A 25,000-nucleotide genomic window follows, 5' to 3' on the forward strand; every position below is an offset into this window, starting at 1 on the left:
TGGAATCTATCTTCATTGTACAGATACTGTAAAATACTGTGTATATGTCTGGTAAAAAGCAAGAGAGCAGGATATTTTATATGATGCATGGAACTTGGTTTGAATATGTTTTTCCCCAAAATTTCACCAAATGTTCAAACTACTATTTTTCATCTGTTTTATACCTGTTTGTCTTCTCCTCCATCGTGGAATCTGTAACCTGCACGGTCATTTATTCTCACCCGTAAATGTGGGCACAATCTCCTGTGTGTAGTTTATGTGTGTAATGTCCAGTTTGTTCCATGAGGTGATAGTGTGTTCAGGTTTGTGGAAATTTTTGCAAGTTAAATTATTGATGAAATAATTGACTCTTTGAGCTGTGGGGGGGTTCAAGGCATTCAATTTCATAAATACCATTTGTCATGTATCATTTCATGAATATTTTTTTTTCCTCTGGAAAACCAATAGGAATTTGCACTGCTCTGTTTTTGATGGTTTGGAATTGTGATTTCCCCAAAGCTGTCTTTTGATATAATACATAGTTGCAAATATTTATGTAAAGCATATGGTTTAAAATATGAACATGATTTTCACAAATGACTCAAATATAGGAATAATTTGCACAAAATATATTTAAATTTAATAATTGTAGGCACTTTTTAACTTCTCTGCCGTGGGAAATGTGATTTCGGAATTTTGTTGGAATCTTTTTATTCTCCTGTAAAATGTTAACCTTTATTTAATCAGAGATAATTCAGGGTCATTTGAAGCAGAACAAATAACAAAACCTCCACAGTGCCTTGATTTTGATTCAGGTAGTAGTGCTAAACATACTGAATTACATTATCTTGAATTTATGATCATATTTGAAGTTTTAGTTCACTAACAAAACATGCTTCCTAGCTAAGTCTCTATTGTAGTTGTACATATAAGTATTTTAAAAACTGTACAAATTTAGAATTGAAATGTTTTTAAAATGCTGCACTTTCCTCAACCATTCAGTAAGGGGATAGCTGCAGTGCAATTACTCACATTCCACAATTTGAAATTATGCACCTAATTTTTTTCTAAATTTATGCCAAAACATATATGTGAGTAACAACACAACTAACCTGTAAAGCAATTTAAATTGAGTTATCTGAAATGAGGTGGAATACCTAAATAAGACATCAAGGGATAAACATGGCATTAAGACTTCAGATGACAAAATTCACTTCGTAAAGATAATAAAAAGATCCAACTGAAATTCTGTACAGATTTTTAAAAAAATGTTTTAATATATTTTATGGTACTAGTTTTAAAATCCACGTCTGCAGAGCAAAATAAGTTTGAAAAGACTTAATTGGGTATCTAAAAGGGAAAAAAAAGTGGAGGAATGTCTGAATCAAGAAAGATTGGAGGAGCTTTATTAATGTAACCAAAGTTATAGTGAAAGCCGCAAAGAATGTAGTGCTGGTTGGACAAAGCGACATTTGGTAGAAAATACCAAATGTTTATCCTAAGGTTAATTTGGATGCTATTCGGGTACCATGCTAAACTATCAGCTTATCTTAGTTGTAAATGTGCCCTTGCACATCTACTGACTATTTTCTAAGTGGTAGATAAACTGAGCATAACATTCATGTGCAAGATTCTGCTTTCATCTGTCTTGAAGAAATCAGAGAATGAAGCCATCGTTGGTGTAAATGCCACTCGTGGCTTTATTTCTTGGTTTTTGTGGGAAAGATGCTAGGCTTGCCCACAATGTGGGTTGACCCTAGCCACATTTATGACCGCATCGGTAGATATGCTTGAGCACGTTTGTTACTAAGGCAGGCATATGGTTTAATGTGATATGTGAACAGCTCCTTCAAGTTTTTTCCCCCATTGCTGTAGCCTTACATGGTTCCAATTCCCCCCTGCCCCACATGCATCATTCAACAGTTTTAATAGCGTGTACCGTAATCAATTTTTTTAAGATTTATTTTTAAAGAATCAAAGAACCAAAGAATTGGATTAATCCTATTCCCTCTTGGCAAATACTGGAAACCAGTGGGTAGCTTACATAGGAAACTGCGTAGCATTATTATCTACATACATAAGAAGTGTGGAAATAGTTCTATGAATTTAATTGCAAATAATTCTGTTCTGCCGTAACTTGTTTGTTGTAATCCCAAGCCTGGCTGTGTTGAACAAAAACCTTTGTATGTAGTAAATGATTGTCTAGTTGGGCTTGAAGCTATTTAGAATATTATTATAGCATTAAATGAGAAAATTGGGAGGGCTTTGGAATTGCTTTATAGATCAGGGTTTTAGCCTAAGAATGCAGTGCAATATGGGCAGTTTATTTGGTATAGATTTCCTTTGTAATTTTTTATTGTGGAAGAACACAACTACAATATCAGTAGATGTGACATGTATTTTTGGAGGTTATATAAAAGGTGAGCTAATGGAAGAAAAGTAGTAAGAAAGTAAAAAGCAAATACTAAAGATTTTTTGTTTCTACAGCACTCCAGACATATACTTCAACGAAACAAAAATATTTTTAGAAGGTATGTTGGCATTTCTGATTATTTTCTCGCTGACGGCTTTGTCTGAAGATCTTTTGCTTCTGTGGAGTATCAATGTGCCCTAAATAGTGAAAAGATCCAGCTTTTTCTCTTAATGACAAGTTTGTCATTAAGTTTCTCAAGGCTAATAACTAATAGCCTTGGTGTTTCTCACTTTTAACTTTTAATCTCAGAAATTGTAAGCGTGGTTATTCCACCATCTGTAATTTAGTATGGCCAAATGTCTCTGCTGGGGAAGGCAGGGTGGGCGGAGTGGGCGCGAGGAGCTGGGAGTTCACGTTGTGGGTATTGCACTTAACCTAAAGCAGGGGTGGGCAACCTGTACAGGGTCAGGGACCACACTACAGCTTCCTGACCTCCCGGAGAGCGGCAGGAGGCCTTCCGTTGACATGGAGGAATGTCGGCCTTTGGAGGGGCAGCGTTTGAGTGGGAAGTGGGAACAGGAGACCTCCGGGAGGCACGTTCCCTTCCCATAATCAAACTCTAAGGCAGTGCCAAAATGTATTCGTTTTGTGGCCAGTTCTTGGCAGTGCAATTTTGGCCCCTTTTTCAGGGTGGTCAGGTAGTGTGAAGGGTGGGAATGGGAACATTTTGCTTCCATTCCCATTCTTATTTTTATTTTTTATTTTTTTGGGGGGGAAGGGGAGGAAAGAAAGGAAAACTTGTTTTGGCAAAATCCGGTCATTTTGCCACTGAATCCCAGCAGTGCAGTTGCAGAGAGGTTTCGAGTGAGTTCCTGGGCGTGGCAAAGATGCCAACCTCTGCATAGAAGCAACAGTTGAACAGTTGAACAAGGGATAGGAAGCCTGAGAAGGTGCTGCTGAAAGGGAGTTTAGGTTTGCTTATGTTTGTGGGGTTGGGAGGGGAAGGAAGACTCCAAGATGAGCTTCTAGGAATTCTAGAGGGAATCGTATATATATCGTCTTGTATTCGGGTCTTTTCCCGTGTAAGATTGAGATTGCCTTGGCAACGTTTCGGCGAGACCAAATTGTTTCGGCCAAAACAATCTCAATCTTACACGGGAAAAGACCCGAATATAACAAGACCAGCATACCTACACCCATGAAAATCTATGAAAACATATGTGTATATATATATACTATGTGTTTTTTTTTTATTTGTGCTGATAAATAAATAAAGGGAGACTAGTATAGATCTATTTCAAGCTATTTAGCTCTCATCAGCTAGCCATACCCTTACTGGGATTTGAACCTGGGCTATATTACATCCTAGGCAAACTTCTTAGCCATTAGGCCACAGGCTCTTATCCGTTATCAGCGAAGCCAGGGTGAAAGGTATCTATTAGATTTTTTACAACCCCTGGTAAGCCCCAAATTATGGGAGGGTTAGCTTCCTCCCATAATTGGGGTTTACCAGGGGTTGTAAAAAATCTAATATATATATACTATATTTCTACACATATTAAGAGAATATAGTCAGCACTCTCCATTTGCCTTCCATTATTTTTATGTAGAAGTTTACTTGCTGGTGCAATGAATTATTCCAGACTGTCACAATCTGTAGGCTTCCCGCCTGCTGTTCAGCTGACAAGAATAAAAACAACTGACCATCCACATGAGTCCAAAGCTGTCAGATAAAACCATGTTAGTTGCTTAACAACCGGTTGAAAAAGGTAATCCTTGTTAACCACTGTGGCTAGAGTCCCTGAGACGGCCAAGAGGTGGTGGTAACCGCACTTAGGGTGGGATGCAAAATAATAAAAACATTTTTAAGTGGGAAGAGTCTTGCCAAGCAGACCAGCACCTAAAATATAAAATAATGATGCACCCGGGTAGATTGGCAAGTCAAAATTGCTTTTTTTTCTCTCTGAAATGCCACAGCTCTTTTGTTTCTGCAAGTGGTGATCGCTCTCCTGTAATACTTGAGTATGAAATTAAATTAGGTAGGCTAAAATGTGCGCAAATATAAGCACTTTATTGGGGGGGGGAAGGGGAAATCTCATTTTGAAATACAATTTATTTAGGCAATGGGACTGTTTGCAGAAGAAAGGGGTGGGGTCAGAATGTAGACTATTGTCAAAAAGAGGCATTGCTGGGAAATGTTTCTTAACATTTAGGCTTAAGTCTAAATGTGTGATTATGCAGATATGTAGTATTGGTTGGCTTTCTACGGATATAGATAAATACCTAAGCTTTTTTCAGAACTGATTTTTTAAATAAAAAATAGATGTTGCACAATTGCCAGAGAATTATCAACAGGAGGCTCTCATATGATTCTAAGTGGTCCTTAGGATTAAAATGTGTAGAGGGTTTACAGATGTGGCCTTTAGTAGACTGCTTCAGTCACAAGTATAGTTTGTATTTTTAGTGAACACCCATTTTTGTTGTGTTTGTAGGTGTGTGTGATTTTTTTTTTTTAAATGTTAACTGTGTCCTGTGATGTCAGCATGCATGTCAAACTCCTAAATCCATTGTGGAAATGTATTGTGGAGAGATGTATGCGATGAGACAAGGAGGCCTAGAGGGAGCCGATTCGATTTGGAAGAGGGGATGCGTTTTCTTCTTCCCTAGCGCCCCCCCCTCCCGCCCACGTTAAAAAATTGGAGTTCTTTTCAAATGTATACAATTGTTTTTGAAGTTGAATGTTGAACAAGTCAGTGAGTGAGACAAGCTTTGAGAGACATTTTTTTAAAAAACATAAATTTGGTTGTTTTATGAAACTGAATAGTTTATTGATACATATTTTTTTAACACTACATTCCTCTCTGTCTTTAATAAACGAGTACTTTACTGTCTGTGTTGCTACGCTTCATGCTTTCTCATCTGCATGGGTATTGCCAGCAGCATGATCGGCCGTATTGCTTAAGAGATATTGTACCTGCCAGTAACACAACAAAAGAAAGCAAAAATGAAACACTGTGTATGAACAAAATACTGTGTTGCCTGATATACAGATCCCAGCTCTTAAACTGAGGTGCTGCACTAGTAGACAATCAAAATCTATGGAAGACTTTGGGGGTGGGTGGGGTGGGGTGGGGTGGGGTATGTTCTTAAAAGATACAGCTGCTTTGAAAGTGTTTTTTATTCTTAAAAAGTATTTATTTTTTAAATGGTCTAATTGGATACTTTTCAGTGTTGATTTCACATTGTCTTGGTTTTTGCATTTTTAAAATTTGGCATTAGATTTGTATATGTAGGAAACCTGTGTGAATTTTCATGATCTGACATCAGGAACTGTAGATATGGATCCTTAAGTGTTCATGTGATCATTACCAAGTGTCAGTTTTTAACTGAATAAACATAACATTTGAAATTTCTGCTTCGTAGCATGAAGGTTTTGATCATGTTTCCGGCTTGAATACTTCTTCTTGCTGACTTGGTATCTAGACTGTTACTTTTCTTCTTCAACATCAATCAGAAAGAATTTTGAGTGGGGTGGAGGGAAGAGGATGAAATTGCAAATACAAGCGGCGCCCTTTGGGTTTGGCTGGTGAGAGTTGTGGCTCTTTTTGCGTTGCAGTGATCGTGCTAATCATCTAGGACAGTGTTTCTCAACCTGGGCAACTTTTCAGATGTATGGACTTCAACTCCCAGAATTCTCCAGCCATCTTAAAAGTCCATACATTTTAAAGTTGTCCCAGATCAAAAAAAAAACACTGATCTAGGATAATAGCGCTATCTCCAGTCTTAGATACCTATCTCTCGCTAACACTGAACAGGACTTCCTTGCATTTCTAGATGGATGGAAAAAGAACAACATTCACTCTTCTTTTTCAACGCTCATGCTTCTGACCAAATTTTAAATCCGCAGAGAGTGGTAGGAAGAACAATAATTTAGGCTAATTTGTTTTATTTTCAAGGATCTGAGATCTGAAAATCTTAAGGATTGCCACATAACTCTTGAAAGTCCCAGGATGAGAAATGACCTAGATTTTGAATCTTTCAAGAGTCTCTACAGCTTTTCCTATTGACTTAAATGGGGGAAACGAATACTGGTTTATAGAGCAGTGTTTCTCAACCTTGGCAACTTGAAGATGTCTGGACTTCAAGTCCCAGAATTCCCCAGCCAGCATTCGCTGGCTGGGGAATTCTGGGAGTTGAAGTCCAGACATCTTCAAGTTGCCAAGGTTGAGAAACATTGTTATAGAGTCTGTGCTGTTTCAATGGCCATAGGATTTCAGTCTGTGTGATTTCTTCCCTGCGTTAAATAAAATCACGTCCGATAAGATTTCATAGATGTGATTTTGTTTTGTTTTTTTAATTCTAATTGAATGTAAGACCCATTTGCTTTGTAAATAAAATGTAAGTAACCCTTCCGGGAATTTACCTAAATAATAGTTCAACAAGTCTCAAGCGTTAGGATTAGGAAAAGCCAAATGCAGAGTTACAGAATAGGTGGAACCTGGTTCAATAGTAATAACTCTGAGAGGGATCTAGTTGTCCTGTTGGATCACCACTTAAGTTTGAGCCATTGCAATCCTGAGCTGCATCAATGGAAGGTTAGCATCAAGATGATGGGAACTGACACTACTGCTGTAGAGTGTACTACTGAGGCACGCTTGAAAGAAAGGATCCAATTCTAGTCACAATACAAAAAAGGGGTGTGACCCTTTAGCAATAGCAATAGCAGTTAGACTTATATACCGCTTCATAGGGCTTTCAGCCCTCTCTAAGCAGTTTACAGAGTCAGCATATTGCCCCCAGTGTCTGGGTCCTCATTTCACCTCGGAAGGATGGAAGGCTGAGTCAACCTTGAGCCGGTGAGATTTGAACCGCTGAACTGCAGATAACAAGTCTTTAAAGCAGGGGTCTCCAACCTTGGAAACTTTTAAGACTTGTGGACTTCCAACCTGCAGAATTCCTCAGCCAGCTTTACAAACAGGATCCCCCACCCCCCTTTTTTTTTGGCTACAAGATGGACAACTAGATTGCTCAGTAATAGCAATGGGCAAATCCAGAATCCTGCTGGCAGATCAAAAGAGCAGCATTAATTGAACTTATTTTCAAGAAACTAATTCCATTCCAAGCAATGGGAAGATACTGGTTTTATACCCGCAAAATAGCTGATTTAAATTCTATCCTACCCCAGGCACATGATATAAACATGAGGAACGCTTTGAACCCCAGCTTTCTTTGAATGGCTTCTGAACTTCTAAACTGGGGGGAGGGAGGGGTGGGGCAAAAAGGAGGGATAATTCAGAAGGCAAAAAGGAGGGGTAATTTGGAACTCTCCCATTTGATCAATCTTATCTCAGCCTTCTTATTATAGTATTGGTTAGGAATAAAGCTTTAATTTGGGGAAGGGGTTCCCCCATATTGGGGCAGTGCCATACGTTACGTAAAACATCATCTCTAGCAGCAGCTTATGTACCAAATGGCTACACAATGTATTAAGGCAAGAACAAAGCATGTGGCACTGAATCGGTGGCGAATTCTCATTTTTCCATAACTGACAAAGCAGCATGACTTAAAATTAAAAACAATAGCAATCATGGGGAAATCACAGAAATATTTATCCACCAAAGGTACTGGAATAAAAAGAAATGGGCACAATCCACTAAAAATATAAAATATTGAACTGTACACATTATTTTCCTCTTGAATGAAACCAAAATGCATTTTAATTGCATTTCTAGAATAGGAAATACCTATTTTTTAATCCACTTTGCTCCATATTATTATACTTACTAAAAAGAAAACAATAACCACTTTAAGAATATTTTAATCTGAAAATGCATCAAATGTTCAAATATAAAAAAAATGATCTTGTAAATAGCTAGATGGATTCTGTATTTTGAGACCGTTTCTGAATTAGCACATTCCGTATCCTGATTCTTCCACCATGTTCAATGTCTTGAATAGATGACTTAATTGTTGGCATAGCTCTTCATTTCTGATTGTGGGACCATGTACTTGAGAAATAAAATCAAAGGTTGTTTTTTTTTCAAGCAGTGTTTTTTTTGGACATCTGCAAGTAAAATAACTCCACAAAATTTCAGGAGCTGAACCTCAGTTGATCTGAGTCGGTACAAGTAAGCAAATGTACATTATTCCTATCCCAAATATATATAGATCATGTAATTGTCCAGCAGATACCGTATCTACAAAACATATCAAACTAATTGTTGACTATAAAAATTACAGCATTCCACCTTCAGTGCTTGTTTGAATAAGGAGCTGTACATTATATACAGGAAGCTGAATGGCAGTCACTGGTTCTAATTTTGTATTTCAAGGAAAAGGAGGAAAAAAGTCCTGCTAAAATCCAACATCTGGGCTTATAAATAGTGCAGAGAATGCAAATGCTAAAAAAACAATGCCTCCTATGATTGTCACTGCAAAAGAAAAAAGAAAAATAACCGGGTGGTTAGAACTTATATAAAGGACAAAATTTCACAAGGCTTTTTTTTTGTATTTATGAAATTGCTTTCATGCCTCTACTTCTTACCAGCATCTAATCAATCAAGGCACCCACCCTATATATTTCCAACACGGTCAGAGTTAAGGAGTTATAAACGACAAGCTTTAGTTAGTGTTTATATGCTATAAGAAATAATCCACATCAAAAGATTTTTGTGCAATTCAGCAAAAATTTGAACCACAAAAGACCTTATCTTTGTGGATGGCTTTCATAGGAAACATGTACTTTCTCTTTTTGCTTTTTATATTTTTAAATTCCTTTTAGGCTTTTAAAAGTTATTTTTGTATTGTGTGTGTGTTTTTTAATCCTATAAGCCAGTGTTTTTCAACCACTGTGCCGTGGCACACTAGTGTGCCGTGACATAGTGTAAGGTGTGCCGTGGGAAAAACACTTTATATATAGTCAATATAGGCACAGAGTTAAAAAATTTTTAACATTTTCTAATGGTGGTGTGCCTCGTGATTTTTTTCATGAAAAAAGTGTGCCTTTGCACAAAAAAGGTTGAAAAACACTGCTATAAACCACCCATACTCATGTATGTGAGATGGTTGTATAATTTCAACCAATAAATAAATGGGGAAAATGTCATTTTCCCCATAAATAAATGGGGAAAATGTCATTCCTATTAAGAAAGACTAAATAATATAAATATTTCAGTAAATGGATAAAGGAGAGGCATTTGAAAAACTGATCTTGAACCAATTGGAAAATTAGACCGTATAGGAAGTTTCATGTCAAGGTAACAGGGTTTGCATCTGTTCAGGCCTGTTCACACTGACAGTGGATTAAAGATAATTTCCCCTCTCCATCCAAGAAACCCACGTTCTAAATTATGAGCATGAATTTAAAGAGAATATAGTAAATAGACAGAATTCACCTATTTCAGTTTTCTTGGAACCAATTATCCACTAACTTAACAAACAATAGGACATTTTAATGCATTGGTTACTTTGGGCATACCTAAACTGAAGGATGTGGGCAGGTGTTTAAGACCATATGTCCCATGCATCAGATTTACAAAATCTACAGAATTGCTAGTGATAATATTAATTTTTGCATGCCTTTCCAGGGGAAAGAGGGAGACTAAAAGTGTATCATTACAGATAGCCCTGGACTTATAAAAGTAATCTGGACTGGAATTTGCATCATTTTAGTGAAAATGATTCAAAGCGGTCCCCTTTACTAATGTTATAAATTAATTATATCCCCCCACAACCACAATCCTGTGAGGCCAGTTGGACTGAGAATGACTGGTCCAAAGTCATCCAGATGGCTTTCATGCCTAAGGTAGGACTGGAACTCACAATCTCCTGTTTTGTAGCCTGGCGTCTTAATCACTAGACCAGTGTTTCTCAACCTTGACAACTTTTAAGTCCTGTGGACCACAACTCCCAGAATCCCCCAGCCAGCATAGCTGGCTGGGGGAATTCTGGGAGTTGAAGTCCACAGGACGTAAAAGTTGTCAAGCTTGAGAAACACTGCACTAGACCAAACTGATTTCTCAATCTCTTCCTGGTTAGAAAACAATTCACCTTCCCTGTTTGCAAATAGACAGGTTTCATTTCCTGTTCAGAACTTACCAGTTCGAACTGAGATTTTTTGTGCTATCATTCTTCCTCCAATCACTGCTAGGCCAGTACACAAACTATGTCCAACTGTTCCACCCACAGCCACACCGTAGGGGTTCTGTGTCAAAAATGGAAAACAGTTCAGTGCTACTTGAAAAGCTACACATTTTTGCCGCAGTTGCTTAGAAAGGAGCCACTCACACTTTCAAAGGCCACAAACAGATAAAAGCACACAGAGAATGTACTGTCAGCCACACCCAGCCTTAGTTCATGACCAGAGAGAATTCACTAGAATGTCATTCCTGAGATAACAGAAAGTAGTATCACAATCCCTTTAATAAATGGGAAAACTAGAAACAAAAGGTCCTTTTCCTACTCTGTTTAAATGATCACCCCAGCACCAGGAGGAGAACCAATTTCCCTCCCTAATGTAATGTAACCAGTTGGACAGAATAAAAGTGCCAAGGAATAAAAATGTATTAATATTAAACCAAAAATACTCAGTAACTAATTACACAGACTTGTACTTCCAGGTCTTCAGAGGTAACTATGTAAGCTGAACTAGTTTCTCCTGGGTCAGATTCCATGGTGTGCCTTGCACAGTCCGTGGAAGCAACAATTTAACATATGGAATATTAAATCAAAGCCACATGGGTCTTACGATTGCTGATCCCATCGCTTCTCTGCACAGATATAAGCAAGGTAATGTCCTTTCTCAGGTATGTCAACTCTATTGAGTACATTCCATGGAGCAGGCAATATAACTGTGCCTTTTAAATTGGACAGATCCCAAGGGAAGAGGACTTACTGCACATCTTAAGGCTCAAATCATAATATTAATCTATTTGTACCTAATCGGAGCCTGAACTTTTTGCTCTGTTAACTTCTAATCATGCACATTTCTTATGCAGTTGACTCACCTCTCTTGCTGCCAGGACAATGGTGGTCAACTGGGAGCGGTCGCCCCATTCAGCCAGGAATGTTAAAGTGAATGCTTGCACAAAAATTGGAGAAATAAAATGCAGGCATCTCTTCTGAGGTATTGCAGGGCCCGTACCGGCTTCCATGTCTCCAGGGCCGTTTGAGAGTTTCATTCTCTGGAGCTAGCAAAAGAAGCAGCTGTTAGGCCACTTGGGAAATAGGCAGAGCCAAAGAATCAACATCAGTGATAGAAGCAATGATCCGATTTACAGTATAAATCTACAAAATGTATCAATGTAAATAGATGCAACCTAACAAATAATTAATGCTTCAGCGTAAGAGTGATGGGTGCAGGAATGAGACGGTTTGCAACTGTGGTTAAATCCTGCAGTTTTTTTTGCTGGCTATGAAGGTTTCTCCTTTTCCAAGGTGGCGCAGTGGTTAAATGCAGCACTGCAGGCTACTGCTAGATCAGCAGGTCAGCGGTTCAAATCTCACTGGCTCAGGGTTGACTCAGCCTTCCATCCTTCCGAGGTGGGTAAAATGAGGACCCAGATTGTTGGGGGCAATATGCTGACTCTCTGTAAACCGCTTAGAGAGGCCTGAAAGGCCTATGAAGCGGTATATAAGTCTACTGCTATTGCTATTGCTATCCTTGGTTGGAAACAGAATATTCAATGATTGTAAAGGAATGGGTAATCGGATTTTAAAACGGAATGGCGATTCTAGTCTACAATCCTGATTTCAGAAATAATCACAAATGGAAACAAATTCTGACACTGAAGTGTTACAATACTATACCGATATCATATCAAATCTTATGGTCATAGAGTGGCATATACTGGCAATAAAAATACCAACCAAAATGTCCAGAATTGGATGTCTTGATAAAGACTGATCCATTGCTATTTTTGGACATTCACCAGCTAATCCTACGAGGAACAATAGTGGGTCTTTTGAAATTACCTAACTGCAGGATTCAATAGCTCCTAGCACTAATCAAGATACCAAGGGTACTTGGAGTCGTAACTCAGAGGTGTCAGATAACTCATTTCCCCTCCTTAATTTAGTGATCTTATGAAGCAATTTGGATTCAAAGGAGTAAAAGTGATTCCAAAAGAGCAAGGAAGCAAGAATTCCATATGGCAGTAGGGATTTCTTTCTTTTCCTGGACAAACACGCCACAAGACATGTTTGATTTTAAGGAGGTAGTGTTGTGGCCTGCCAGTGGCCAGTGGGGCTGGCAGCAGATTCAGACAGTGAGGAGATTGGGGAGGAACATGGGCCAATCCTGAAGGCTCTGATGAGGGCTCTGTGTCGGAGGCAGAGAGGGGGCAATGGCCATATGCCAGTTATCAGCTGCCTTCAGTCAGACATCAGTGAGGCAGACGAACAGCTGGAGCCTGTTCCCAGTATGCGCATGCGCAGAGCTGCCAGACGAAGGGAACAGCTAAAGAACAGGGGTCCACTTGGGAGTAAGGCCATAGATGGACGATGAATGGCCACTCCCGCAGGAAATAAAAGAGGAGCAAAAAGGGAGTGGAGTTTGCAGGAAACAATTAGTTCGCTTAATTGGTTCCTGATTCTCCAGGACTCATTGCCGAGTTTTGCAGATATTGGCCTGGCAACTCTCCAAACAAGATAAGGTCTGTGACTATAAATCCTCCCTTGAAAGACTCTGCTGGATGCGAATGAGCAGAATTCACAGTAAATTAATAAAAGGGTTTTTTGTCGGAACAAGGAGTTTGTTTCCTGCTCTTGGGAAGCCTCGGTCAGAACAGGTAGCAGTGATTGGTGCCCTTTGAATTACCTTTCCTTCTTCAGTGTGCATCTTTGCTCAGCCTTCATATCATTAAGTACTCAATAGGTACTTGTTAAGAATATCATTTAAGAAGTATTAACCAAATACCAAACTAGTAGTTTCTAACCAAGCATGCTGGCTGGAGAATTCTGGGAGTTGAAATCCACACATCTTAAAAATGGCCAAGGTTGAGAAACACGATTATAAACTTTAACTTACTTCTTCATCTTTCTTTTTGAGTTCTGCTTGAACTTCCTCTAATTCTTCCTGACCTTCATCTGCGCTCATCTTCAAGCCTTCTCGAAGCATTCGGATACCGAAAATTGCAAAGAGTGCTGTTGACACGTAGTAGGTATATATTCTAGGAATTACTGTGGTAGCGTAACCAAATAAAACTACGGACAGAAAAGCAAATAGTTTAGGTTTTCCATGAAGCAGACTTGATTTATTTCTACCGTCTAAGCACTTTAAAAAAAAAATCAGGAAGTCCTATATATATTAATTCATCCCATGGAATTAATATACATTAATATAGTATTATACACAATATTATTTCCCACATTTCTACCTAGCTGAAATACAGGTAAAATTTTCCAAGAAAAAGTCAATTTATAAAAATTAACACTAATGTATTTGCAATAGCAAAAATATTCCTACATGATATTTTGCAGTAATCCTAATTTACAATAACTCTATGAATAGGGCATATAATAGAATAACAGAGTCGGAAGGGACCTTGGAGGTCTTCTAGTCCAACCTCCTTGTTTAGGCAGGAAATCCTACACCACTTCAGACAAACGGTTATCTAATCTCTTCTTAAAAACTTCCAGTTTTGGAGCATTTAAAACTTCAGGAGGCAAGCTGTGAATGCTGCAACACTGGAAGTTTTTAAGAGATTACGTAACCATTTGTCTGAAGTGGTGTAGGGTTTCCTGCCTAAGCAGGGGGTTGGACTAGAAGACCTTCAAGGTAGGTCCACTTCCTCATAAGAGAGGGTAGTTTCTTTTATTGCATAACATTTTTAGATTGATCAAATGATACAGCTGCGCTGGCTGGGGGATTCTGGGAGTTGAAGTCCCCAGGACCTAAAGTCGCCAAGGTTGAGAAACACTGTACTAGCGAGTGTCTTTTTTTAAAAAAGTGATTTTATAGTCTCGGGATAGTTTTGTCTTCACAAATGAAATGTGAATCCAAGTTTCATGCACTTTCATCTATAAACTAGTGTTTCCTGATTGCAAATCTTCACCTTTACTGATTGTTGACAGGCTAAGAGTTTTTCTTTCATTACAAATATTGTCGTAGACCCCAAAGAAAGCTAGTTCTTATTTGTCTCAAACCAACCAGGTGCTATAATAGTTCAGGAATAAAAGCTGATGTTATCATGCAAAATGCATCCAACATGTTTCACCCTGTCTGCTCTTTGTCAAAATTTTAAGTAAAAAACTTTAAGTAAAAAGAAAACAATTAAAGCTAATGTAAAAAACAAAAACAGAAGCCAAATGGCTACTCAAAATCTTCCTTAATACCAAAACTTATGGCCTCTAGTTCCAATGCTTTCCATAACGTCAGAATGGCACAGGGCCATTTCTGATCAAATGAAACAACCTAGTTTAAACTGGGCCTTTTCACAACTGAAATTTTTCACAGGTCCCTATTAATAATAGCCTTTATTGTCATTGTACATCATGTATACAACGGAATTGGTTTAGCCTCTACTGGTGCAATCCATAACAGAAAATGCAAGACACTACAATTCCCGGTTCCACCACAAAATCGCGGAGGACAAAATCGCGCTCGACGAAAGCGCGCATTTGACGTCATCACAGCGCGACGAAAACATCGCGCTGTGATCGAAAAATGTAAAAATAAAGCTAAAACCTTCCCCTAACCCCCCCAAACCTAACCCTAAACCTAACCCTAAAACTAACCCTAAACCTAACCGTTAACGTAACGAAAAACCTAACGCTAACCCTTAACCTAACGCTAAACCTAACGCTAACGCTCTAAACCTGACCCTAACCCTTAACCTAACCCTAACCCTTAACCTAACCCTTACCTTTATGTGAATCGGCTTGCTTTAATTTTAATTTAATTTTTTAATTTTTTTCGTCGCGCTGTGATGACGTCACATGCGCGCTTTCGTCGAGCGCGCTTTTGTCCTCCGCGCTTTTGACGGGTTACGCAATTCCCAATTTATACAAGTAATTGGGGAAAGAAAGAAAGAAAGAAACTAGTTTCGGTAGGTATGTGGAGTGATTGTGGTTGTGTTTAGGAGTCCGATGGCCTATGGGTAGAAGCTGTTTTTAAACCTGTTTTTCTGGCTGGCTATACTTCTGGGTCTTCTGCCCAATGGCAAAAGTGACTCTGGCCAGGGTGTGAATCATCCCTAAGTTACCTTCCTTACTCTGCTAAAGCAGCGAGATCTGGCGATGTCATTCAGTCGTTTCTTGTGCCAAATTGATCTCTCTCTGTAATGCCACAGTCTCTCCCACATACAGTACATATACCACATTTCCACTATGTTCTAGGAAATAGAAGACAAAAGCACTAACCGGATAGACACGTCATCAGCCCCAAGGCCAACATAGCCCCAGTCAGCACTGTTAAGCGATTGTAACGCATTGCCATAATGGCAGCAATGAAGAAGGTTTTATCGCCCAGTTCGGAAACAATGATGACAGAAATTGCAGCCACGAAGGCATGGATAAATCCTACGTTAGTATTATCTGAAGACTCTTCAGTAACCGAATGGACGGGAACAACGAGGGTAGGTCCTTTCTGAAAAGAAAAATAATACGTTTTTTTATTCCAAGTTTTAAGGAAATTAGTTCCTTATTAGGCCAACATCATGCTAAGAAAAATGCAATCCATTGGATAGTATGGAAAAGGGCCCTTACAAATTCCTTATGAATTAGCCAAGAAGTTTAAGTGCCAAAATAAACCCCCCTGTTCAATTTACCTGGGGATGGACACATCTGAGAGTATATACAATGCTTTCTTAAAGTACTCATATTTTCACGTATAAGCACATCCATAGATAAGCAGAACGTCAAAGTACCATATGGGAAAGCCTTTTTATTTTATTTTATTTATCGGGTTTATATGCCGCCCATCTCGTCCGGAGGCAGCTTATAAACATGAAAATCAGAAACACTAAAAAGATAAGACTGTCATAATCATAGTTAAAATTTAGATTAAAAATACTTTTATCGTTGAAAGATTAAAAGGTGGGGGAGTACAACGATCACAGGGGAAGATAGGGTCGTCTCTCAATCTTCTAACCACAGGAGAATGATACCACACATACACACCCATTGGAGCCCCAGGCCTGCTGGCAGAGCCAGGTCTTCAAGCCCTTACACACAATCAGGAGGGTCAATGCAGATCTAACCTCAGAAGGTTTGTTCCAAAGGGCAGGGGGCCACAGCAGAGAAGGCTCTTCTCCTGCAGCCTGCCCACCACTTTTCCTCAGCCGAATGGGTCCTTAGCATGCCCACTCTGCCAGCAGAGGTGGGATCGGCCAATCCCAATGAAGTGAGATGGTTCCTCCGGTAGCCTGGATCATGCCATACAGGGCTTTAAAGGTAATAACCAATGCCTTGAGTTTTACCTGGAAGCAAACCGACAACCAATATAGCTCACGGAGCACTGGTGAAACATGGGGGCTTCGAGAACTGCCCACGTTGCTACTTTCTGCACCAGCTGTAGCTTCTGAATTTTTAAGGGTAGCCCCATGTAAAGTATCTACAGGTGGCACACTTTTTTCATGGAACTTTTGTTAAAAATTTGAGGGTCGCCTTATCCATGGATGGGCTTATATGAAAGTATATACAACATTTGACTAATCTTTTTAAATTTAGAAGCATTATGGTATCATAAATCTGAAGTTGGTATCAACACTTAGAAACCACAACCTTCAACAGTATTTCTTACAATATCGTTTTGAATATTCCTTAAATTTTCTGTAAACATAAACCTGTGGGCAGCCCAAAGCCACAGAGCCAGGCAGCATACAAATTTAATATATTATAAAACAATCATTTCATGTTCAGCTATTCTCCTTGGTATTTAATGTAAATTGTTTCCTCAAGGTTTTCATTTATCCCTGCGGAAACAAAAATCCAAAAATGATCTGAACTTTAGATGTTGGATGTTGACTCATTAGCATTCTATTTTTCATATTTTATTGTTATGGCACTTGGTCTGTAGCTGCAATTTATCTGCATTTCTTCAACAATAAATTGTAGTCACTCCCAACAAATTTCTACTTACCTTTAATTCACCTTACTAATTATTTATGAAGCATATTTGAAGGAATTAACTATATGTAGCATTGAGAAAAAAAATACAGAAAGCAGATACAATAGTTGTTTTCAAGTACTTGAATATATGTCACAAAGCATTTCTTCGAAATCTATTATTGTCCCAAAATAATTTTTCTATTAAGAGTAATAGAAAATAAATATCAAGAACAAAAATTCCTAACAGTAGGAGTGGTTCATCAAGATTCACTTTACTAACCAGAGAGTTATATGCCTTAAATGACCATTTCTAGCTTGGTAAATTATATCACCTAGACAATCGTTGATCTGTGACTACGTACAATATATAAACATTCATAACAAGCAATATTAGTTTTCACAAATGCATATAAGATCCAAAATATAATTTCACAAAGGACTGTAACACAGACAGTAAAGGTTTCATAAAAGGGGTTTGTTAAAGTAAAATGAGAAACCCATTTAAATAGGGAGAATTAAGCCAGAGGCATTCTATGCATCCCCTTAAAAAATATTCACAATCAAATCCCCCAATCACAACCACACTTTTCCAAATACTGCTTCAAAAAGAGCAATGGCAGACCAGACCAACGAATGAATAAAATGATCTTTGGATTTCAAGCCAAGTACTTTTTCCAGATAGCTGGGACTCTAATGCAAAGTCATATCTAAACTGCCACCAGAACTGAGATCAATATAATATTATTCTTCTATCTGCTGACCTTCTAAATCCAAGTTATTTTATCTCATTATTTAAAGGTAATATATACAGGTATTCCTTGACTTTTGACCATAACTGAATCCAAAATTTCAATTGCTAAGCAAGACAGTTGTTAAGTGAGTGTTGTCCACTTTTACGACCTTTCTTGCCACAGCTATTAAGTCAGTGTTTCTCAACCTTGGCAACTTGAAGATGTCTGGACTTCAACTCCCAGAATTCGCTGGCTGGGGAATTCTGGAAGTTGAAATCTAGACATCTTCAAGTTGCCAAGGTTGAGAAACACTGTATTAAGTAAAGCAATGCAGTTGTTGATCTAGTATCACGGTTGTTAAGTGAATCTGATTTTCCCCATTGACTTTGCTTGTCAGGTCACAAAAACTGGTCACATAACCTCAGGACACTGAAACCATCATGCATTCATGCCAGTTGAAAAAACCTGATAACATGATGATGGGGAGGATGCCACAATGGTCGTAAGTGTGAAAGACCGTCACAAGTCACTTTTCACAGTGCCACTTTAATTTTGAACAGCCACTAAACAAATGGTTATAAGTCAAGGATTACCTACATGCTCTTTTTGAATACATCTGCTAACTACCTATCCTAACCCAGAGATTAAAACACAACTGTAGTTTTAGAATATGATTCTAGAATATACTGTGCTATTTCTAGAATACTATTCTAGAAATAGAATTCTAAGAAAAGTAAAGTAACTGCAAGTTCTATTTTTAAATAAGTGAAATTACCAAATACTAGCGCAGTGTTTCTCAACCTTGGTGACTTTAGGTCCTGGGGACTTCAACTCCCAGAATCCCCCAGCCAGCACAGCTGGGAGTTGAAGTCCCCAGGACCTAAAGTCACCAAGGTTGAGAAACACTGTACTAGCGAGTGTCTTTTTTTTAAAAAGTGATTTTATAGTCTCGGGATAGTTTTGTCTTCACAAATGAAATGTGAATCCAAGTTTCATGCACTTTCATCTACAAGCTAGTGTTTCATGATTGCAAATCTTCACCTTTACTGATTGTTGACAGGCTAAGAGTTTTTCTTTTATTACAAATATTGTCGTAGACCCCAAAGAAAGCTAGTTCTTATTTGTCTCAAACCTTCCAAACCAGGTGCTATAATAATTCAGGAATAAAAGCTGATGTTATCATGCAAAATGCATCCAACATGTTTCACCCTGTCTGCTCTTTGTCAAAATTCAGAGATTTGCTCTACCATGAAACACTTGCTTGTAGATGAAAGTGCACGGAACTTCGAATCACATTTTATTTCTGAAGACAAAATTATCCTGAGACTATAAAATCCGTACTTTTTAAAAAAGACACTCTTGCTATTATTTGATAATCAGTATACTACTGAAACTTTTGAGTCTTGTAACCCCTTAACTAGGCAAAATAGTCCATTATAAGGCAAAAGTTTTCCAACCAAGATACCTTGAATGGCCCAACTTACAGAATGGGTCCAAATTTTGGCACCCATGAATCCCATGGAATTGAAATTTGGCAAATTTTATAAAACGGCTTATAACTTAAGAATGATCACGAAGTACTTTATGACAAAACAAAATGTGATAAAACATTTCCCATGGCCAATTCCTGATATTTGTGCTATACAATTCTACTTGGCTACTTTTAAGGTGGATACATCTCTGAATATCTCCCTGAATTTTTAAGAACCTTTAAAATTACATTAGAAGCCCTGTTATTGTGGAAGGCATTTGGTAAAGAAATATCTCCGAAATGACGACCCAAGAAGTCGTTGGTTGTCTAGTCTATATTAAAATTTAAGCTGGTCATTCCCTTTTGTTTAAGCAATGAATGGCAAACCTCAATTTATAATTTATAGCAAAGGAATATGAGGGAAGTCACCTTTTAATAGTTTACAACTTCTCATGAAATCTGATTAAACAACAGAAACATCTATGATTATAAAATTGGGTTCCAAGAAGTGCTGAGCAGTTCAACACTATGCAGGCATTATGGCAAGATATTTAATTCAGCACAACTGAAAGAAATAAGAAATTGATACATAACAGTAAATGTACAGTCTTGCTTAGAAAAACAGTTAAGATATATGGGTTAAACTAATGTGTTGCATATTCATAAAATGACAAATTATCGTCATTTCCCACTCGGAAACTATTATGCAAGTCCACGACTTTCTAAGAGTAACTTGAAAAAAACAAAACATTGTGTAACACAATTTGAACTGTCATTATCCAATTCCAACGGATCAAATCACTGAAATATATTTACTTTTCCAGACCTTGAAAAGATCTTGCTGAAAGGGTCACCATGATCTGTAACAGGTGAGCTAATGGATTTTGTGCAATTTGGCAACCTCACTATTTCCAAATCAGCCTTATTAAGCTAACAGTAGACAGTGTAACTGTTCCTAGCGGGATTATATCAGTTTCTTTAAAAAAAAACAAGGTGTAAAATAGATTTAAGTAATTTTAGGAAGATGTGAACCATAAATCACTAATACTGGTGTTGTCTGCAGTTCGTCAGATGAGTATATAAAACAAGCTAAGCATGTGTCATATGGATAAAGAGCGTATAGGTTACTCTAAAACAGTGTTTCTCAACCTTGGCAACTTGAAGATGTCTGGACTTCAACTCCCAGAATTCCCCAGCCAGCGAATGCAAATTCGCTGGCTGGGGAATTCTGGGAGTTGAAGTCCAGACATCTTCAAGTTGCCAAGGTTGAGAAACACTGCTCTAAAAGGCCAGGCATTTTAATAAAATACTTTTAGTTGAATAGTCTACCAGCCTTCTGATTTCTTTCCCCCTTCTGAGATCCAACAGAACTCTCTTCTTTGCAGTCTCCTACGATTTCTATGAAATGAGGCATTTCAGAAAATGAAATGCGGGCATTACAGGCAGTCCTCGATTGAGCCCAAAATTGTGGTTGCTAAGTGAGACATTTTGCCCCATTTAACAATCTAACGATCTTTTTAACAGTTGTTTATCATGGCAGCTGTTAAGTTACTAAAACAGTTGTTAAATGAATCTGGCTTCTCCATTAATTTTGCTTTTCAGAAGTTTGCAAAAGATCAATGATCCTGATATTTATGGCATCGCAATATGAGTCAGCTGCCAGGCATCCAAATTTTGATCAAGTGACTATGGGGATATTGCAACGGTTGTGTGAAAAACAATCACAAGTCACATTTTTAAGTGCCGCTGTAACTTCAAACGAACTGTTGTAAGTCAAGGACTACCAGTACAACCAAGGGAGAACAGAACTTGTGGGACAGTATGTATATTTATGTATAAGTAGTCCTCAACTTACATTATGACAATTTTTCACAATTACGACCGTTGTAGCAGCCCCATGACCCCATGGCCATGTGATTTACATTCAGACACTTGACAACTGGTTCACATTTATGACAGTTGCCATGTCCAGGGGTCATGGGATCTCCTTTTGCGACCTTCTGACAAGCAAAGTCAATGGGGAAAGCAGATTCACTTAACAACCAAACTGCTAACTTATCAACTGCAGTGATTCACTTAACCAATATGGCAAGGAAGGTCATAACAGGGAACAAATCCCACTTATCAACTGTCTCACTTAGAAACATAAATTTGGGCAGAATCGTGATCGTAAGCTGAGGACCACCTGTATATAAAGTTAGTCCTCAATTTACCACAGTTCATTTAGTGACCATTCAAAGTTACAACGGCACTGGAAAAAGTGACTTATGACCGTTTTTCACATTTATGGCCACTGCAGCATTTCCATGGTCACGTGATCAAAATTCAGCTATTTAACAATTGACTCATATTTATGACGGTTGCCGTGTGTGTGTGACGTGACACCCTTTTGCAACCTTCTGACAAGCAAAGCCAATGGGGGAAGCCTGATTCACTTAACAACCGTGGGACTAACTTAACCAATGCATTGATTCACTTAACAAACATAACAAGGAAAGTCGTAAAAGGGGGACAAAACTCACTTAACAACTGTCTCACTTAGCACTGTTGGAAGAAATGTCCTTCTGGGTTCAGTTCCAAGTGGGTGGATACATATGTATGCATATATGTATTAAAATTAAAGGTTCCCCTCGCGCATATGTGCTAATTGTTCCTGACTCTAGGGGGCGGTGCTCATCTCCGTTTCAAAGCCAAAGAGCCAGCGCTGTCCAAAGACGTCTCCGTGGTCATGTGGCTGACATCACTAAATGCCGAAGGCACACAGAGCGCTGTTACCTTCCCACCAAAGGTGGTCCCTATTTTTCTACTCGCATTTTTACCTGCTTTCGAACTGCTAGGCTGGCAGAAGCTGAGACAAGTAACAGGAGCTCACTCCATTACGCGGCGCTAGGGATTCGAACCGCCACAACTGCAGACCTTTCTGATTGACAAGCTTAGACACTGAGGCACCCTTTTTATGTGTGTGTCTGTGTATGTATGTATGTATGTATGTATGTATGTATGTATGTATGTATGTATGTATATATGTATATTTCTGCCTCTCTTTTAGGGGAAATATTCTGTTCTTTTTAATATTTCCTAAAATATTTCATTCTTCTAGCAGAGGGGAGGGTCTTAACCTCCTACAGCACCATTAATTTTGGTGGGCCATTGTGGTCGTAAGTTGAGGACTCCCGTGTGTGTTTGTGTGTGTACATACACATATACACATGTATGTATGTATGTATATATGTATATTTCTGCCTCTCTTTTAGGGGAAATATTCTGTTCTTTTTAATATTTCCTAAAATATTTCATTCTTCTAGCAGAGGGGAGGGTTTTAACCTCCTACAGCATCATTAATTTTGGTGGTCCATTGTGGTCGTAAGTTGAGGACTCCCGTGTGTGTGTTTGTGTGTGTACATACACATATACACATGTATGTATGTATGTATGTATGTATGTATGTATGTATACATACATACATACATGGTTGGATGAATCAAACCTGTCGCGACCTCCAATCCCCAAAGGCTTCTCCCATCCCTCCTTTCACCCGGCCACCTTCTGCCCCAGGGCGGAGACTCGAAGGGCCGCCATCCACCGTCGGAGCAGGGAAGGAGAAGCCACGGAGGAGAAGCCGGGGCCTTCCGCACCTTCCTTCCCTCTTCGCGGGCGGGAGTAGTCCCAGCAGCCCCCCCGTAATCAAGCCGGCTCCCGAGGCCTCGCCTCCGCCTCCCTCAGCTCACCTCAGCCCGGACGAGGTCCGGCCCTTGTACCGCCGGCTGCTGGTGCGGCGCCGGCGGCGGCTTCTGCTGCTCCTGGTGAGGCGGCAAGTCTCGCTCGCGGCCGACGTCTTGCTCGGGGACCGCGGAGGCCGCGGCCAGCAGCAGCAGCAGCGGCCAGAGCCGCAGGACCCCCGCCATGCCTGTCCCCGAGCCCGGCCGTCTCCCGCTCTCACTCCCGGGAAGGACGGCCTCCACAAGCGGAAGTGAGTGGAACCCGCCCCGCCGCCATGGCCGCTTCCTCCGGGCCCGGTCGCGCAACGCAACCCAGCCGCCTTGCCTTGTCACTCAGCCCGACGTCCCGCCTCCGCCGCGGATTCCCTGGCCTGATTGGGTGGGAACCTCTCCGCTCGCTCTGGGATTGGCGTCAGAGAATAGAAACCGTCAAGTTCGGCTGTCCCGTCGGAGCGAACGGGGCTGAGGAGGAGACGAGCGAGCCAGCCAGCCAACCACGTGTGTCACGTGACGCCGTGCTGTCAGGACGGAGCTCCTCCCACTTGTGGTTTGCTGCCCTGGGGGCGTTTTGGAATCTGCAACCATTTGGAAACGCAACAATTAATGCCGCAAATCAGGTTCGTGTCTGAGTGCAGGTAGAACTCAATTGCTCATTTAAAGGGCAGTTCAATGCAAAGGTCATTTGCTCTTGTCCCCTTCTAGGTTTTCTTCCTCCTTGCAGCAGCCCAACCAAAGTAAATGAGCCGCCGAGGTTCAATAATATCAGGTTGAGTACTTCCAAATGCATTAATCTAGCTTTAATAATTTAATTTTAATACATAAGTGCAGCTGTTGCTACTTGCAACGGGTGTAACTGCCTTTTCCAACTTTTTTTTTAACAATGAAAAGAAATGGGATCTTACCAATAATGGATACAATTTGAAGCTTTTTGAAATATTAACCTAAGAAATACAATACTACAATACAATAGCAGAGTTGGAAAGGGACCTTGGAGGTCTTCTAGCCCAACCCCCTGCCTAAGCAGGAAACCCTATACTGTTTTAGACAAATGGCTATCCAACTTCTTCTTAGACTTCCAGTGTTGGAGCATTCACAACTTCTGGAGGCAACCTCTGTTCCACTGATTAATTGTTCTCACTGTCAGGAAATTTCTCCTCAGTTCTAAGTTGCTTCTCTCCTTGATTAGTTTCCACCCATTGCTTCTTGTTCTGCCCTCAGGTGCTTTGTAGAATACCTTGACTCCCTCTTCTTTGCGGCAGCCCCTGAGATATTGGAAGATGCTATCATGTCTCCCCTAGTCCTTCTTCTCATTCAACTAGACATCCCCAGTTCCTGCATTCAGCTTGAGCAGTTTTGGTAAATGTTTAGAGCCCAGCAAATGTATAGCTCTTGAATTAGTGCCCTCATAGGTAGCCCTTGACTTACGACCACAATTGAGGCCCAATTTCTGTTGCTAAGTGAGACAATTGTTACATGAATTTTGCCCCATTTTATCACCGTTTCTGCCACAGTTGCTAAGTGAATCGTTGCAGTTAAGTTAGTAACATGGTTGTAAAGTGAACCTCGCTTCCCCGTAGACTTGGCTTTTCAGGCAATTGCAAAAAGTTGACTTCAGGATGCTGTAACCGTCATGACTATG

At 39.5% G+C, this 25,000-nt stretch overlaps 1 protein-coding gene across 1 annotated transcript; it reads right to left on the reverse strand.

Annotated features, from left to right (window-relative positions):
• Positions 1-8,194: 8,194 nt before the first annotated feature.
• Positions 8,195-23,661, reverse strand: TMEM165 (transmembrane protein 165). The gene is made up of 6 exons (XM_087724726.1): positions 23,371-23,661; positions 15,752-15,977; positions 13,419-13,594; positions 11,398-11,580; positions 10,490-10,595; positions 8,195-8,823 (listed from the first exon to the last, which is right to left on the reverse strand). The coding sequence occupies exons 1-6, from the start codon at positions 23,545-23,547 to the stop codon at positions 8,747-8,749; spliced, it is 945 nt and encodes a 314-aa protein (XP_087580852.1). The 5' UTR covers positions 23,548-23,661; the 3' UTR covers positions 8,195-8,746.
• Between the last annotated feature and the right edge of the window lie 1,339 nt (positions 23,662-25,000).

This window comes from Thamnophis sirtalis, unplaced genomic scaffold, assembly GCF_051295495.1.
Source record: "Thamnophis sirtalis isolate CommonGarterSnake01/CBP01778 unplaced genomic scaffold, rThaSir2_p1.2 scaffold_10, whole genome shotgun sequence".
Lineage (NCBI taxonomy): Eukaryota > Metazoa > Chordata > Lepidosauria > Squamata > Natricidae > Thamnophis > Thamnophis sirtalis.

Excerpts from the sequence above, each read along its gene's own strand:
- TMEM165 (XM_087724726.1), bottom strand. The coding sequence starts at position 23,547 with ATGGCGGGGGTCCTGCGGCTCTGGCCGCTGCTGCTGCTGCTGGCCGCG. Across the intron at positions 10,596-11,397 it reads TTGTCCTGGCAGCAAGAGAG|AACCCCTACGGTGTGGCTGT; the intron begins GTGAGTCAACTG and ends TTTTTGACACAG. Across the intron at positions 8,824-10,489 it reads AAAAATCTCAGTTCGAACTG|TGACAATCATAGGAGGCATT; the intron begins GTAAGTTCTGAA and ends TTTCTTTTGCAG.